Below are 17,938 nucleotides of genomic sequence, written 5' to 3'. Positions count from 1 at the left end.
AACAACTCTCCACTACATCTGCACAAGAACCGCCTACCACCGCTTCTCGACAAGAACTGCCTGCCGTTACTTCTCAATAATCACTGCCAGTGGAGGCGGCGGAACAAAACTCTCTGGCGCGATCTCTGGCGCTGTGGCTCAGTGTAGCCACCTTTCAACAGCATCTCCGAGGTAGGGATGAAGTGAGGATTTTCTTATACGACCATTTCACGAGTGTACCGTGAATATCAGGAATCTGGTAGAACATCAACTCGCTGACATCACTGCAGCTGGAAAAAGATCCTACATGAACGAGACCACCAACGACTGAAGAGAATCGTTCAACGTGACTTCCGTAAATTGCTGCAGATTTCAGTGCTGGACCATCAACAACTATCAGTGGGCGAACCATTCAACGAAACCATCGATATGGACTTTCGGTGCCGAAGGCCCATTCGTGTACCCTCGATGGCTGCACGACACAAATCTTTAGACCTCGCCTGGGCCCTTCAACACTGACATTGGCCTGTTGATGACTGACAACATGTTGCCTGGTCGGATGAGTCTCGTTTCATATTGTATCAAGCAGGTGGACGGGTACGGGTACTGAGACAACTGCATGAAGCCATGGCCGGTACATGTCAGCAGGGGACCGTTCAAGCTGGTGGAGCCTCTGTAATGGTGTGGGACGTGTGGAGCTGGAGTGATATGGGACCCGTGATACGTCTAGATACGACAGGTGACACATACGTAAGCATTCTGTCCGATTGCCTGCATCCATCCATGTCCATTGTGCATTCCGACGGACTTGGGCAATTCCAGCAGGACAATGCGGCACCCCACACATCCAGAACCGCTACAGAGTGGCCCCAGGAACACTCTTCTGAGTTGAAACACTTCCGCTGACCACCAGACTCCCCAGATACGAACATTATTCATCATATCTAGGATGCCTTGCAATGTGCTGTCCAGAAGAAATCTCCACCCTCTCGTACCCTTACGGATATATGGAAAACTCTGCACAATTCATGATGTCAGTTCCCTCCAGCACTACTTCAGACGTTAGTCGAGTCCATGCCATGTCGTGTTGCGGCACTTCTGCGAACTCGCGGGGCCCTGCAGGATATTAGGCAGGTGTACCAGTTTCTTTGGCTCTTGAGTGTATATGTGTCCTCACTTCATTATCCTTGGTATTTAATATCCTTCTCTCATTTAGTTTGAAAGTAATTTCTTATGCAGCTCGTCACTGTTTTTCCTATTTTCTCTTCACACATCCCACAAATTCCTAATTTAGTCTGTGTTCCTAGTGCACTGATCTGATATCATGTGTTTTCTGAGAAGATGTGAAGCTTAACGAACACAGAGCTCAAACAAGCTTCTCGGAAACGGTAAATTGTGTAACCATGGGAACTTTCATTGGCGCTAGTTTCGTCAAAGACGCATACAGCAAGTGCTTTGGGAGCACATAAAGTCAGAATGGAATTGGGTGACATCACTTTTACATAGAAATGAATAATCACAAAAAGGATTAACATAATATTCGTGATCTTATTTCTTCATAGTGATGCACAATTCGCAATGGTTAGGTGCTGTTGTATACAGAAAGTTCATGATAGAAAAAACAATTACTAGGCAATAACAATATTTGTGGTGACGTCGACTGCATTCTAGGAGCCACTGCAGATAGAGAAAACAACTCAACAAAAATAATAGAAAATACAGTTTATAAACACCAGCAAATATTTGATACTAAATACAAGTTGTAATATATTTTGGTATTGCTAGAGAAATTTCAGTTCACTGTTTGTTATTGGCAGTGACATCCTGAAGATATCCAGATGTGTGTGTTTAGACGCAAGTGGCATGGTTTATACCGCACTTAATTCGCCTGACGTCAAGAATGAGCCAAGTATTGTTTTATTTGATAGTTAGTGGTCGCCTTTGAAGAAAATCATTCATCGTAAAACTTTAAAATTACATCGCTGCTCGTAACTCTTCTCCTTGCAACAACGTATCAGATGCCTTTGAGCTCTAAACAGATCCAGTTGCGTTGTACCTTCTATTTTAGACGTTTTTCTTGTGTTATCAGTTATTGTCAAAATGTACGAAAATGGGGATTAGAAACCCTTGTATGTATATGAACGTTATCTGCCTGACGGCCAAATTCATATAAACTAAACAGGGTGATTCAGCTGTCCCTACTGTTTCCGTTTTATGCAACCTGCAACGTTATAGCTGGCCTTCATAAACAACACACTGATTTTTATATTCTCTCGCTCGTTACGCACAAACCATTACGGGGAAAAAGAAGGAACTTTTTGTAGGAAATTTAATGTATTTAATTTTGTACTGGGATATGTTTTCGCTAGAAGTCGTAGTTTTCGAGTTATTCAATAAAAATGTATACAAGTGACCCTGAAACGCACCCCCACTCCCACGCTCAGCCCCACTGTATAAATATTCGGGACTGCACGAATTATTTACCTTTTTAGACCTTTTTTGGTCTTCACTGACTGGCCTTATTACGCCATCGGCTTAGTTGAGCTCTTATAAATTGTAAAACTGACGTTTGTACAAATTTTACATAATAATTTAGTGGATTATAGCAGCATGAAATAAACAAATACATCGGTGTCAGGTCTTCTGACTCCGAAACTACTGTGTATGTAAGGGTTACGTTCGGATCCAATTGTCAACGTTACTAGTTTTTGCGTAACTCCTTTTCTCGTTTATTACAATGACGGGGCTGTTTAAACTAACAATCATAACAAAGTAGCTACCTATGCTGGTGGAGTAATAGCCCAATCAGTATTGACCATAAAAGGTCGAATGTCGAGAATAGTTCGTACAGTTGGAAATTTCTGTACAGCGATAGGAGGAAGTGCCAGAAACAACATACTAGAAATCCTGACTGGTGGGGGATCCCTTTTGCACGTTTTCCTTGAATAACTCGAAAACCGTTGCCTCAGCGAAAACGTATCCCAGTACAGAATTTAACTACATTTAATTTCTTACAAAAAGGTGCTGTTAACTTTTTTTCTGTAGGACTATTAGTCTATGGGTAGCGAGCTAAGGAATATAATGGCCAAATATAACATTAGCATAAAACGACAGCAGTGGGGACAGCTAAATCACCCTTTATATACTGTTTCAGTTAAGCACGTAGTAGGTGGCTGGTGCGAATTATAAACTGGCGCCACTTGCATGTCTGGCTTTAATAAACTTTTTTGAACAAATTAGGTTTATTTTCTAAAAAAACCGTGTTTCGCTTCTCCAACCCTTTCCCCTTCCACGAAACTAATTTGTCTACTCTCCACATCTCCAGAGCTCCAAACCTAGATATCCTCTCGCCTGATAGGTGAAATTTATGTAAACGTAAATCACCCTTTGCTGTCGTTAGGCACTGTGATTTACATTTTCCATTTTGCTCAAATGGAAAACTGAACTGTCTGATATAAAATCATCGTTAACAATGTGCATGGTATAAGCAGGACCATTTAAAGGTCTGAACGCCATATAACACAGCAAGATAGGATACAGCTGATGTCTAAAGAGAAGGAGAAATTAACATCGACAGTGTGTAAAGTCTTACTGATTTAACTAAGCTACAAAGGTAGTTTCTGTAAAACCAGCAGCTATGGAGAAATATTTGCGACAATTTACAGCAGTGGTTAATACTGGAGTATAAACATCTCTAGGAGATGAGTTCGCTGATAATGTCGACCAGAAGAGGAGTTCGGTCGAAGCACCTCAGGAAGAACTCGTCGATGGTGCGGTACACGTGACCATTTACGCTGCTCAGCCCATGCCCCTGGTCCGGGTAGCTCTGTGAACAGAACGAAGACAGGCAGCAGATAGTAACCACAGGCTAACAAGAAGCAATAAACATTATTTGAACCATAATCGGTCGAGAAATCTGCATTAGAAATATAACACCCAGAAAACAGTTCAGCCACCGAGCGAGGTGGCGCAGTGGTTAGACACTGGAGTCGCATTCGGGAGGACGACGGTTCAATTCCGCGTCCGGCCATCCTGATTTAGGTTTTCCGTGATTTCCCTAAATCGTTCCAGGCCAATGCCGGGATGGTTCCTCTGTAAGGGCACGGCTGACTTCCTTCCCCATCCTTCCCTAATCCGATGAGACCGATGACCACGCTGTCTGGTCTCCTTCCCCAAACCAACCAACCAACCAAAACAGTTCAGCCGTTACAATTTTAATGAATTATTTATTTTACATACATAGTTTCACATCAAACGTAAGTTTTTACTAAAATTTGAGAAATGTAAGTGTTTTATGCATAAACATAAGCTCACCGTACAAAATGTTAGCCCCCCTTCCCACCTTAAAAAAATCACACTGGTCGCTTTGGTATACTGCATACGGTGTAGAACTCCTGGCATACGGTTGCATGACCCTCCATCGCTGACATACAGGTCATGGCAGAGAAGTGAAGCGATGCACTGGACGGTTGCGTCGAATCAACGCGGTAAGATGGGGTCGACATAAAGACGTCTCATACAGGAACTGTCGTAGTTGGATGTGCACATGGCCACACTAAATCAAATTGTCAGATTTATTGGTGTACCAGCACGGAGTGTCCAGCATGTATACAAAGAATGGTGGACCACTCACAGCCATCCAACGCGGAGTAAGAACAGTGATCGTGAAAAGATCCTAATGGACAGTGACTGGAGACGTGTGTCAAAAGCCTTGTCAAAGACAGTATGTTTCAAACCAGGCAGGATTTGCAGCTTTCAGTGAATGCAGATACGTCTCAACCAATTTCCGAATGAGAATTCGAAAGGAAACTGCGTGCAATGGAAGTTTGGAGTCTGGTACCTCACAGGCCATTCTTCAAAGTAGCACATAAAGCTGCACGTTCTCAGTTGGCCGAACAACACAGAAACTGGACAGTAGCTGACTTTTTTTTGTTGTGGTTTTAGGGTGCAAAACTGCTATGGTCATTAGCGCCCGGTCCGTGACTTAGGAAACAGTAAAAAACCGAAAATGGAAATCAGCAGCAATGGGAACGAAAGTCATAAATTGGAGAAACTAAAAGCAGAAGGAAGGCTTAAAAATCCTCTACAGAAGGGGTAGGTTGTCCCCAAAAAAACCTTCAAATGACTGACGTCATTTCACTGGCACTAATAAATTCGAGAACGCGATCGGCTGAGAGCGTGTCATCTGCTAAAATCGACGATATATCAGGCGACTGCTGTAGACGGGAGCGTAACGGATTAAAATAGGGGCACTCAATTAAAAGGTGTCTTACCGTCCACAGCTGAGAGCAGTGGGGACAGAGTGGGGGAGGATCGCCACTTAAAAGATGTCGATGGCTAAAAAGACAGTGCCCTATCCGGAGTCTAGTTAAAATTACCTCCTCCCGAAGACGCGTTCGGGAGGAAGAGGTCCAAGCACAGGGAAGAGCTTTCACGTCCCGCAATTTATTATGGGGAAGTGTCGACCAATGTGCGTGCCATAAAAGAACAACACGACGACATAAAACGCTCCGTAGATCGGCGACGGGAATCGATTGAATAGCTGGCCGGAGAAGAGAGACTGCAGCCTTGGCCGCAATATCGGCCGCCTCATTTCCACAGATACCAACGTGTCCCGGGAGCCAGAGGAACGCCACCGAGACGCCCCCCAGGTGGAGCAAGCGCAGACAGTCCTGGATCCGGTGGACCAGAGGGTGCACAGGGTAAAGAGCTTGGAGACTGAGGAGAGAGCTGAGAGAATCGGAGCAGATAACGTACTGTATCCGCTGATGGCGGCGGATGTAGTGGACAGCCTGGAGAACAGCGTAAAGCTCCGCAGTATAGACCGAACACTGGTCGGGAAGCCGAAAGTGATTTGGGGTGTCGCCAACAACATAGGCACTACCTACACCTAACGATGTTTTCGAGCCATCGGTGTAAATAAATGTGGCTTCCGTCATTTGTGCACATAGAGCAGCAAATGCCCGACGATAAACAAGTGAAGGGGTACCATCCTTGGGAAATCGACAAAGGTCACGGAGCAGGCAGATCCGGAGACGGAGCCAAGGCGGTGCTGTACCCTAAGTTGTCAAGAAGGTTTTAGGAAAGCGGAAGGAAAGAGAACGGAGCAGTTGACGGAAGCGGTCTCCCGGTGGTAGTAGGGAGGAGGGGCGGCCGGCATACCCTACATCAAAGGAGGCGTCGAAAAAAATGTCATGGGCTGGATTAGCAGGCATGGAAGACAGATGGCTAGCATAACGACTCAGAAGGACTGCTCGCCGATTGGACAGCGGAGGTTCAGCAGTCTCAGCATAAAGGCTTTCCACAGGGCTGGTGTAAAAAGCTCCAGACACTAAACGTAATCCACGGTGGTGGATAGAGTCGAGACGCCGAAGAATAGACGGCCGAGCAGAGGAGTAGACTATGCTTCCATAGTCCAATTTCGAGCGCACTAAGGCGCGATAGAGGCGGAGAAGGACCACTCGGTCCGCTCCCCACGAGGTACCATTCAGGACACGGAGGCTGTTGAGGGATCGCAGACAGCGAGCCGAAAGATACGAAATGTGGGAGGACCAGCATAGTTTTCTGTCAATCATAAGACCCAAGAATTTAGCGACGTCCGAAAACGGAAGGTTGACAGGTCCTAGATGTAAGGAGGGTGGAAGAAACTCCTTACGTCGCCAAAAATTAACACAAACGGTCTTACTGGGAGAAAAACGGAAGCCGGTTTCGATGCTCCAAGAGTGGAGGCGATCGAGACATCCTTGAAGACGTCGTTCAAGAAGGCTGGTCCGTTGAGAGCTGTAGTAGATTGCAAAATCGTCCACAAAGAGGGAGCCCGAGACATCAGGAAGGAGACAATCCATAACTGGATTTATGGCAATGGCAAACAGTACAACACTCAGCACGGAGCCCTGGGGTACCCCGTTTTCTTGGGAGAAAGTACGGGAGAGAGTAGTGTTCACCCGCACCCTAAATGTGCACTCAGCCGTAAATTCGCGAAGAAAAAGGGGCAGCCGACCTCGAAAGCCCCAAGAGAACAGTGTGCGGAGGATGCCTGTCCTCCAACAGGTATCGTATGCTCTCTGCAGTTCAAAAAATATTGCTACTGTTTGGCGTTCCCGGAGAAAATTGTTCATGATATAATTGGAGAGAGCAACAAGATGGTCAACTGCAGAACGATGCTTTCGGAATCCGCATTGGGCAGGTGTTAAAAGACTGCGGGATTCCAGCCACCAAGCTAAACGGTAATTCACCATACGCTCCAAAACCTTACAGACACTACTCGTGAGAGAAATGGGGCGATAGCTAGAGGGGAGATGTTTGTCCTTTCCAGGTTTCGGAATAGGAACGACGACAGCTTCCCGCCATCGTCTGGGAAAAGTACTGTCGGTCCAAATTCGATTATAAAGGCGAAGGAGGTAACGCAGACTATGGGTTGATAAATGAAACATCATTTGGACGTGGATACCATCCGGTCCTGGGGCGGAGGAGCGAGAAGAAGAGAGTGCGTGTTGGAGTTCCCGCATGGAGAAAACAGTATTGTAGCTTTCGCGATTTGGAGAGGAGAAAGCAAGAGGTCGCACTTCCGCTGCACGTTTCTTCGGGAGAAACGCTGGCGGGTAATTGGAAGAGCTCGAAATCTCAGCAAAGTGCTGTCCCAATGAGTTAGAAATTGCGACGGGGTCCACTAATGTATCATGCGCGACAGTGAGCCCAGAGACCGGGGAGAAACTAGGCGCGCCTGAGAAACGTCGAAGCCGACTCCAAACTTCCGAGGAGGGAGTGAAGGTGTTAAATGAGCTAATAAAGAATTTCCAGCTTGCCTTCTTGCTATCGCGGATGACACGACGGCATCGCGCACGGAACTGCTTATAGCGGATACAGTTGGCCGAAGTAGGATGGTGGCGGAAAACGCGAAGAGCACGTCGCCGCTCACGTATTGCGTCACGGCATGCCTCGTTCCACCAAGGAACTGGGGGGCGCCGGGGCAATTCGGAGGTGCGTGGTATTGAACGTTCCGCAGCTATAAGAATAACGTCGGTAATATGTGTGACCTCATCATCGACGCTGGGAAAGTGACGGTCATCGAATGTCGCTAGAGACGAAAAAAGAGTCCAGTCAGCTTGGGCAAACTTCCAGCGTCGCGGGCGCATACATGGCAGTTGAGGCTGCAGTCTGAGGAAACATGGAAAGTGGTCACTCGAGTGTGTGTCATCAAGGGCGAACCATTCGAAGCGCCGAACTAGCGGAACAGTACCGACCGCAAGGTCCAAATGAGATAAATTTGTCGTGGAGGCAGACAAAAATGTAGGGACCCCAGTGTTGAGGCAAACTAGATCCACTTGGTGGAAGACGTCTAGCAATAGTGAGCCACGTGGACAAGGATGTGGAGATCCCCAAAGCGGGTGGTGGGCATTGAAGTCCCCAACCAGCAAATAGGGGGGTGGAAGCTGACCAAGAAGATGAAGGAGGTCAGCTCGTGCCACTGGTGTGGACGATGGAATGTATACAGTACAAAGAGAGAACGTGTATCCAGAAAGGGAAAGACGGACGGCGACAGCTTGGAAGGAAGTGTTTAAGTGAATTGGGTGATAATGGAGAGTATCACGGAGAAGAATCATGAGTCCTCCATGGGCTGGAGTGCCTTCAACAGAGGGGAGATCATATCGGACGGACTGAAAATGAGGGAGAACAAAGCGGTCATGGGGACGCAGCTTTGTTTCCTGAAGACAGAAGATGACTGGCGAGTAGGATCGTAAGAGGATCGACAATTCATCCCGATTGTCTCAAATGCCGCGGATATTCCAGTGGATAATGGACATAGGGTGAACAGAAAATGGAAGGATGTGACCAAGGTTGCTGTCAACTCAACGACTGCTCAGAGCTTGCGACCGACATCATGGAATGACATTCAGCCGAAGGCAGAAGATCCTGATCCATAGGTTGTTCAGGAGCAGCTCCTGCCACCAGCGATCGGCCGGTTGATCGGCCGCCAGCAGTGCGCCTCGGCGACACAGAAGACGGCCGAGGGCGATTTCCGCCAGGTGGTGCTGTAGATGGGACACGCCTTGGCGGAGAAGGAGATTAACTGGGTTTCTTTGTAGCCTTCTTGGAATTATGATGTTTAGATGAAGGAGGAACCGATGGTTGTGAAGTTGGGGTATGTAAAAAATCTTCACGAATATGCTCTTTTTTCGTAGTCTTGGTGTCTGACTTTTGGGCTCGAGATTTAGCAGAACCCGATGAAGGGTGAGCCATAGAGTGGGCAGGCGAAAGTGGTGAGGTTGAACGGGCGATCTTTGCGCTGGCCGATCTGACGACCGTGGCACTAAAGGTGAGGTCGCAAGTCTGCGTGGCCACCTCCTTTGTTGGCTGAGGAGAAGCAAGGACAGTGCTGTATTTTCCTGTCTGAGGCACGGTGGGCTGTCGACTGGCGAATAATTTTCGAGCAGCAAAGGTCGACACCTTTTCCTTCACTCTGATTTCCTGGATGAGCTTTTCGTCCTTAAAAACGGGGCAATCTCGAGAGGAAGCAGCGTGGTCACTCATACAGTTGATGCAGCGAGGGGATGGAGGTGGACAAGCACCCTCATGGGCATCCTTGCCACACGTAACACATTTGGCCGGATTGGAACAGGACTGGCTGGTGTGATTGAACCGCTGACACCGATAACAACGCGTAGGGTTTGGGACGTAAGGGCGAACGGAAATTCTCATAGCCTGCTTTGATTTTCGATGGGAGTTGAACTTTGTCAAATGTCAAGAAGACAGTGCGGGTTGGAATGATGTTCGTGTCAACCCTTTTCATAACTCTATGAACAGCTGTTACGCCCTGGTCAGACAGGTAGTGCTGAATTTCTTCGTCAGACAATCCATCGAGGGAGCGTGTATAAACGACTCCACGCGAGGAATTTAAAGTGCGGTGGGCTTCAACCCGGACAGGGAAGGTGTGGAGCAGTGAAGTACGCAGCAATTTTTGTGCCTGGAGGGCACTGACTGTTTCTAACAACAAGGTGCCATTCCATAATCTGGAACAAGACTTTACAGGACCTGCAATTGCGTCGACACCTTTCTGAATAATGAAAGGGTTGACCGTGGAGAAGTCGTGACCTTCGTCAGACCGAGTAACAACAAGGAACTGTGGCAACGATGGAAGAACCGTCTGTGGCTGAGACTCAGTATACTTACGCTTGTGAGCAGACAGTGAAAGGTGAGGAAACCATTGCGGAAGAATCCCCCATGATTACCGGCGTCTCCGATGGCGCGCTCCTCCCTTGTGGGGGCCCTCTCTGAGGGCACTCCCGCCTTAGGTGATTGTTCACACCTCAGGTCACACCTCCCGACAAACGGACGGAGGGACCAATCGGCACTTTCGGAAGGTATCAGCTCGGGTAATCACCCCTCCCTGGGCCTCGCCGTTACCAGGGGGTACGTACGTGTCCTACCTGTCTACCCGGGGCGGGGAATTACGCGTTACCCGGTCACCGGCTACGCACAAAAATGCGTGGGTCGGCCTTCAGACACGCACAGGGAGGAAGAAAGAGAAAGGGAAAGGAAAGAAGAGAGGTCTCAAACGCCGCAGCGGAGAAAAGGGTAAAGAGAAGAGGTAAGGAAAAGAGAAGGACAAAGGAAGGAAGAAGACATACAAGCAAAGAAGGCGAAGAATGCGTTACATTTTCGAGCGTCCGTCTCCGGACGTAGGCACAAACCATACTCCCATATGGGGAGAAAGGGAAGGAAAGAGCCAGAGGTGAGAGGAGGAGGGGCGAAGATGGGGGACGGGGAAGGATGCGGAGAGGGAAGGTACGCAGCCCGGAAAGGAAGGAGGGCCACATTAGCTCGGGGTCCCGTGCTCGCTACGCACGTATCCACAAAAGAGTTGTGGACCCCCTGGGGGGAGTAGCTGACTGTCTCAGACGTGTAGTGTGATCTGGAGAGTCGCGATTTTTCCACTTTTCGAGTGACGCAAGGAGTCGAATGCAACAACGGCCCAATGTGGCGATGAACTCGTAGTGTTTGGAGTGGGTAGTTTAGCTCAGACAAGGCGCGGCTCGTAATTATAGGCTCCGATGTGGAACCGCCACAAATTATTTACCAAAATAAATTCCTCAGTAACGTTATTACAGAATTTAAATTATCAGAACACATTTCCCGTATTTCCCACATGGATTTACATGCAGGTCAACGTTTTTGGAACTGTTGATACGTAATGTCACGTGATGTTTTTCGAACAGGTAGTAGCTAGTCTTAAGGCTTCGCCTTGAAATACCGCTCAGCTCTATGTATCAGAGGTTAGGGGGCGTGGTTTCCTCGAGTACAGCGCTTATGGTCTTCCCAAAAGCTCTGGTGTTGCAGCAGAAGAGGGTACTACCTACCCACGTACAATTTTCATGTTCCACTGCTTACATCAAACGGGAGTGAATAGAGTTTCTGAAACATCGTTATCGAATCCCTGTCTCTGTATATCTCCGTTATGCTTTGACACGTCCTTGATCAACGTTTAGAACAGATAGTATTTTAGACAATTTTTTTGTTTCTGCCATTGTCTATACCATCGACCGCACGAATAAGTTTGCAAATGTCTCGCCAGAGCACACTAGAGTATGGTAACACAAGTATCACCACCTAGCGAGAGTTTCACGAATGATTAAGAGAAAAATGTGCGCGAAATATACCCCTTGCACAAAATACGAGGATCATTCAATAAGTAATGCTCCAAATTCTTTTTCTCAGAACATATTTCCTGTTAAAAGTCAGAATTTGGTGACAATATACATTAACATGTCTTGTCCATGTCCTGTTTTTCTATGTAATCTCCATCACATTCCATGGCCATATGCCAACGTTGTGGAAGAGCATGTATTCCCTGCTGGTGAAAGCTCTTACAGTAGGTGTACCCATGTTTTCACTGCATGACTGACACTATCATCATCTTCAAAGTATGTTCCCTGTAGAGAATCTTTAAGCAGCCCAAAGGGATGGAAGTCCGAGGGTGCCAGATCTGGACTCTAGGGCGGATAAGGCGGTGAATTTGGCGATGCATTCTCGGGTTCTCAGACTTTTGTGTGGGCGTGCATTATCGTGTTGGAGCAAGATTTCTGCAAGATTCTTGTCCGATCGAACACTTCGGAAACGGTTCTTGAGTTTATTCAGAGTCTTCATGTATGCCTCTGAATTGATGGTTGATCCTCTTGGCATCACATTCACGAGAATGATGCCATCACAATCCCAGAAGACTGTCAAAATGACTTTTCCAGCAGAGAGGGTTATCTTGAATTTCTTCATTTGTGGTGAATGAGGATAATGCCACTCCATGGACTGCGTTTTTGTTTGTAGCGCAAGGTGGTTCAAAATGGTTCAAATGGCTCTGAGCACCTTGGGACTTAACATCTGAGGTCATCAGTCCCCTAGAACTTAGAACTACTTAAACATAACTAACCAAAGGACATCACACACATCCATGCCCGATGCAGGATTCCAGACTGAAGCGCCTAGAACCGCTCGGCCACACCGGCCGGCCGCAAAGTGGTGCACCCAGCTTTCGTCCCCCATAATGATCCGTGACTGAAAGGCCTCTCCATCGGTCTCAAAACGCTCCAACAATGCAGATGAAATGGCCTTTCTTTAAATCTTGTGGCCCACTGTGACCATTCCTGGAAACCATTGTGAGCACCTCTTTGTATATAAAAGAGTCTCGATTATTGCAGACGCACATCCAATGCCGACCGACAACTGCAGAGCTAATTGTTTAGTTGTGATGCGCCAGTCGGCACGAATAACGGCATCCGCACGATTCAGCATGTCTGGAACAGTGGCTCAGACAGGACGTCCCGAGCGTGGCGTATCATGGGGCTCTTTTTCTGCATTTCCTGAGGCTGTAACTTTCTTTACCCATCGGCCAGCTGTATTCCTATCAACTGCAGCAACGCCATAAACTGCACACAAACGCTTGTGGATGTTCACACAATGCACACAAGAATTCAATAACAGCACGAAGCTTGCTCCCCCACTATGGGGAGCCATTTAAGCCCTGTGAGCAATTGCTGTCCCATGCTAATGATAGTACGAAGAATTTCTACTCTTAAAATTGTCATAGAGGAGCAGAATGTGTCTTTTATATTAAAACTGTATGAATTGAAATGTGTTGATGGTCTTATGTTAGAGTGAAAGGCATTTTTTGAATAGATTTAGGAAGAAAAGGAAATGCACTGACAGTTTTGAAAGTATTCTATGTAAATATTAATGAAAAATGTGTAACAGTAAGGTATATGTCATTTGGCTGTTCCCGTCACTGAAACTGACTGCTTTTTATACCTGCATCAATATTTGTTTTGTTTATGATGTATGAGTTTTGAAATATATTTTTAAATTGCTGAAAAAAAATCAGGATAGTAAAAAAACATGTGTATGTTAAGGGAATTTTCATTCACAAAGCAGGCTTATCACATTCACACAGTTCAATACTGTTCTATCCTGATTAAATTGAGCTTAACTTAAAATTCCATAAGGCAGTGAAGCAATTTCGAAGTCTCGGTGCGACGAAAATTGTCAGTCGATCTCCTGGAAACATTTGTAATAATTATTAACTTTCGGTGATCACATGGGGAAAACCGGAGATCTGCTGGTAAGATCGTGTTAGCCTATTTATTTGAAATAACTGGATACTTTGAGCATACAAAACGGCATGTTCGTCCAGTGTAAATCAGACGTTCCCCACTGATCCTGTGCAACACAGCGTAGTAAGCGGGCACTGTCAATAATAAACAGTTAAATAATACGCGAACACACTTACTTTAGTTTAGTTCATGTATTAAATTCCTTCTCATACAGAATGTCATCAAGATGGCGACTAGCTCAACAATACATACATGTACATCCTCCTTCTTTCACGACTAATCGGCAAGAAGTCCCTCCATTCTTTTCATAAGAGAAAACATAGATAGCAGAGAAGCTATTCCATGGAGTAAATGGACGCTCCAAGGAATAATTGGGCTTGAAACTACTTTGCATTGATAATCGGTAAGATAAGAAAAGATATTTCGAGATATGTACTGAGTTATATAATTTATAAAATTTCTAAAAATATCGCGGAGAGACCGCTGCAAGAGACATTACAGTATGTAGACACCATTTTATCGCTCTACTACGGCTTTGCCAGAACGGTTCGAAATTCACCAGCCCACAGACCAAACATCAAATGTGAAGCACCAACAACGACGTTTGTCTATGTACATTAATGGCTCTTTATGTAGGCCTTACTTATTGTACGACCCTTGTACATCCCGTTACTTTAGTTTCCTTGCTTGCTGGCTGCGGGTAATGTGTGTTATTAGCAAGTTTCTTTTTGTGAGTGTGTTATGCCCGAGTTTAGTCAGTCTTACTTTCTTACGAATAGAAGCAGCAGACCACGAATTCGGAAACGAAGCAGTATGAAATAAATGTGAAATTTATCAGGTAAAATTTTGGGACATGCGGTTAGGACAAAAGTAAAGGGAATGATAATTAAATCAATACCATAAACTGTCGATAGGCGTTGATATACATCAACGGGGACAGTTGAAATCGTCTGCCCCGACTGGGACTCGAACACGGGATCTGCTGCTTAGCCGGCCGTTGTGGCCGTGCGGTTCTAGGCGCTTCAGTCTGGAACCGCGTGATCGCTACGGTTGCAGGTTCGAATCCTGCCTCGGGCATGGATGTGTGTGATGTCCTTAGGTTAGTTAGGTTTAAGTAGTTCAAAGTTCTAGGGGACTGATGACCACAGATGTTAAATCCCATAGTGCTCAGAGCCATTTAAACCATTTTCTGCTGCTTACAAGGCAGATGAACTAAGCATCTGAGCCACCGAGGGCACAGAGGATAGTGCGACTGCACGGACTTATCTCTTGCATGCTCCCCGTGAGACCCACATTCCCAACTTAATGTCCACACACTACATTTGTAGTGCCCCTGCCCATTACACTCATTACTCGTGGCAGACAATCTTACCGAGTCCTGTAAGAGTTCGGGCAATGCGTGTGCATCCGCACAGAAGGTCAATGGCCGGTTAGCCTTAACTATATATGGAGATGGTATCTGTTCTTTCGGACATGTCCGAAAGAGCAGATACCATTTTCATATAAATGTGAAGGAAGTTGGTGCGCCCAAATTCGAAATAAATATGAATTAAGGAAAAAACAGCGTACATTCATGCAAGGATGTGCACAATTGTAACAGAGCAACGTACAATGCAGCTGAGTGGTTGTGTGCGTTTTATCACTTAAAGTGCATTTTTGAAATATGCAGATGTAAACGTGACAAATACGGTCTGTACCTGTTCATAGCTCCTGCTAAGGGTGCTCATGTCAGCCTGTGACTGCTCAAGATCCGTGACGTCATAGAAATTTCACTGTTTCGTTATGAGAACTCAAAAACACCGCGGTCTCAGTGGACAAAGCGTTAAACATCTGAAATTTTGAAATGAAAATAACAAAAACAATAAGGATGCAACGAAGCTAGTATACACTGCATTAAAGACGTCTCCGACACGCGTCTTTTAGTCGAATTGTTGTGGTAAACTGTCGAGAAATGTGACGTTTGCGATAAATAAGCTACTTATACATTTTATCTTTTAGTTAGCTTTTTATATTATTTAGTAGTTGATTATGAAATGGAAAGAAGGTACAGTGTGTAAATGTTTAGCTAGAGTGTGATATTCCCCCCACCCCTCCTCCTGAAATCTTGGTTGTGGTGAGAGATTGACCTGTAGTGTAACCTAAGGTTTAGGTTAGTTCCGATCCATGAATGACGCAGCCTTCCACAGTATGAAATCAAGAGTTGCGCCTGGGTCAGACGTAATTATTAATATTTTTGGTGGTGATTTTCGTGCCATGACTTGGACCGAGGTAATCGGGTTAAAGTATACTAGAACCGGAATCTTCATTCTTACATTCTCTGTGAGCAAGTTGGTTGGTTGGTTTTCAGAGTAAAGGGACTAAACTACAGAGTCATCAGTCCCTGGTGAGCAACTGTTGCCTTTCTTCTACGTCTTAGTGACGAGTATGCTGAGGGCACTCCCATCCTCCACGGTGTGTTGGCCGGGGCATCCACACAGTTGTGGGATTGACCAACACTCTGGCACCCCGTCACATCTCGACTAACGCGCTCCGTCCCCCGATCTTAAGCCCGCAGAAAATACACTCGTGGAAATGGAAAAAAGAACACATTGACACCGGTGTGTCAGACCCACCATACTTGCTCCGGACACTGCGAGAGGGCTGTACAAGCAATGATCACACGCACGGCACAGCGGACACACCAGGAACCGCGGTGTTGGCCGTCGAATGGCGCTAGCTGCGCAGCATTTGTGCACCGCCGCCGTCAGTGTCAGCCAGTTTTCCGTGGCATACGGAGCTCCATCGCAGTCTTTAACACTGGTAGCATGCCGCGACAGCGTGGACGTGAACCGTATGTGCAGTTGACGGACTTTGAGCGAGGGCGTATAGTGGGCATGCGGGAGGCCGGGTGGACGTACCACCGAATTGCTCAACACGTGGGGCGTGAGGTCTCCACAGTACATCGATGTTGTCGCCAGTGGTCGGCGGAAGGTGCACGTGCCCGTCGACCTGGGACCGGACCGCAGCGACGCACGGATGCACGCCAAGACCGTAGGATCCTACGCAGTGCCGTAGGGGACCGCACCGCCACTTCCCAGCAAATTAGGGACACTGTTGCTCCTGGGGTATCGGCGAGGACCATTCGCAACCGTCTCCATGAAGCTGGGCTACGGTCCCGCACACCGTTAGGCCGTCTTCCGCTCACGCCCCAACATCGTGCAGCCCGCCTCCAGTGGTGTCGCGACAGGCGTGAATGGAGGGACGAATGGAGACGTGTCGTCTTCAGCGATGAGAGTCGCTTCTGCCTTGGTGCCAATGATGGTCGTATGCGTGTTTGGCGCCGTGCAGGTGAGCGCCACAATCAGGACTGCATACGACCGAGGCACACAGGGCCAACACCCGGCATTATGGTGTGGGGAGCGATCTCCTACACTGGCCGTACACCACTGGTGATCGTCGAGGGGACACTGAATAGTGCACGGTACATCCAAACCGTCATCGAACCCGTCGTTCTACCATTCCTAGACCGGCAAGGGAACTTGCTGTTCCAACAGGACAATGCACGTCCGCATGTATCCCGTGCCACCCAACGTGCTCTAGAAGGTGTAAGTCAACTACCCTGGCCAGCAAGATCTCCGGATCTGTCCCCCATTGAGCATGTTTTGGACTGGATGAAGCGTCGTTTCACGCGGTCTGCACGTCCAGCACGAACGCTGGTCCAACTGAGGCGCCAGGTGGAAATGGCATGGCAAGCCGTTCCACAGGACTACATCCAGCATCTCTACGATCGTCTCCATGGGAGAATAGCAGTCTGCATTGCTGCGAAAGGTGGATATACACTGTACTAGTGCCGACATTGTGCATGCTCTGTTGCCTGTGTCTATGTGCCTGTGGTTCTGTCAGTGTGATCATGTGATGTATCTGACCCCAGGAATGTGTCAATAAAGTTTCCCCTTCCTGGGACAATGAATTCACGGTGTTCTTATTTCAATTTCCAGGAGTGTATATCTCGGCCGATTTGGAACAACGGCTGAAATGTAGAAATCATATCTGCAGTTTCGTACCCTCCCTGTTCTAATGAATAACGAGTGGGTCCAACTATCCTGCCCGCCTCCACTTAGTTTCCATTACGATCACCATAACTACGACTGCCTCTCCAGGCAGCTGAAGAAACGTGTACACCCTCGTCCTCGCCAAAATGAGACCGTTGTCAGGATTAGAGGCGGCGTTACACGCCATTGGCGTGATGTCTTGTGTGATGGATAATGTTTTGGCCAGTGTGCTCATGCGATGTGTATGTGTTCACTGTAAATAACTTATTTTCGATTTTGAGATAAAAAATTACAAACACACGAAGTTATACTGTATACAACCATGTCACA

General features: G+C 46.9%; 1 protein-coding gene across 3 annotated transcripts in view; it reads right to left on the bottom strand.

Annotated features, from left to right (window-relative positions):
- Positions 1-1,507: 1,507 nt before the first annotated feature.
- The window catches only part of LOC126190795 (venom dipeptidyl peptidase 4-like), a 366,367-nt gene continuing 349,936 nt past the window's right edge, over positions 1,508-17,938 (bottom strand). For all 3 annotated transcript variants that reach the window (XM_049931343.1, XM_049931345.1, XM_049931344.1), the window contains one exon: positions 1,508-3,805. In XM_049931343.1, coding sequence (XP_049787300.1) covers positions 3,674-3,805 — 132 coding nt within the window. In that variant the 3' untranslated portion in view covers positions 1,508-3,673. The remainder of the gene's footprint in view (positions 3,806-17,938) is intronic.

The sequence above is a fragment of the Schistocerca cancellata genome, chromosome 6, assembly GCF_023864275.1.
Source record: "Schistocerca cancellata isolate TAMUIC-IGC-003103 chromosome 6, iqSchCanc2.1, whole genome shotgun sequence".
Classification (NCBI taxonomy): Eukaryota; Metazoa; Arthropoda; class Insecta; order Orthoptera; family Acrididae; genus Schistocerca; species Schistocerca cancellata.
This window is presented reverse-complemented; position numbering and strand designations above follow the sequence as displayed.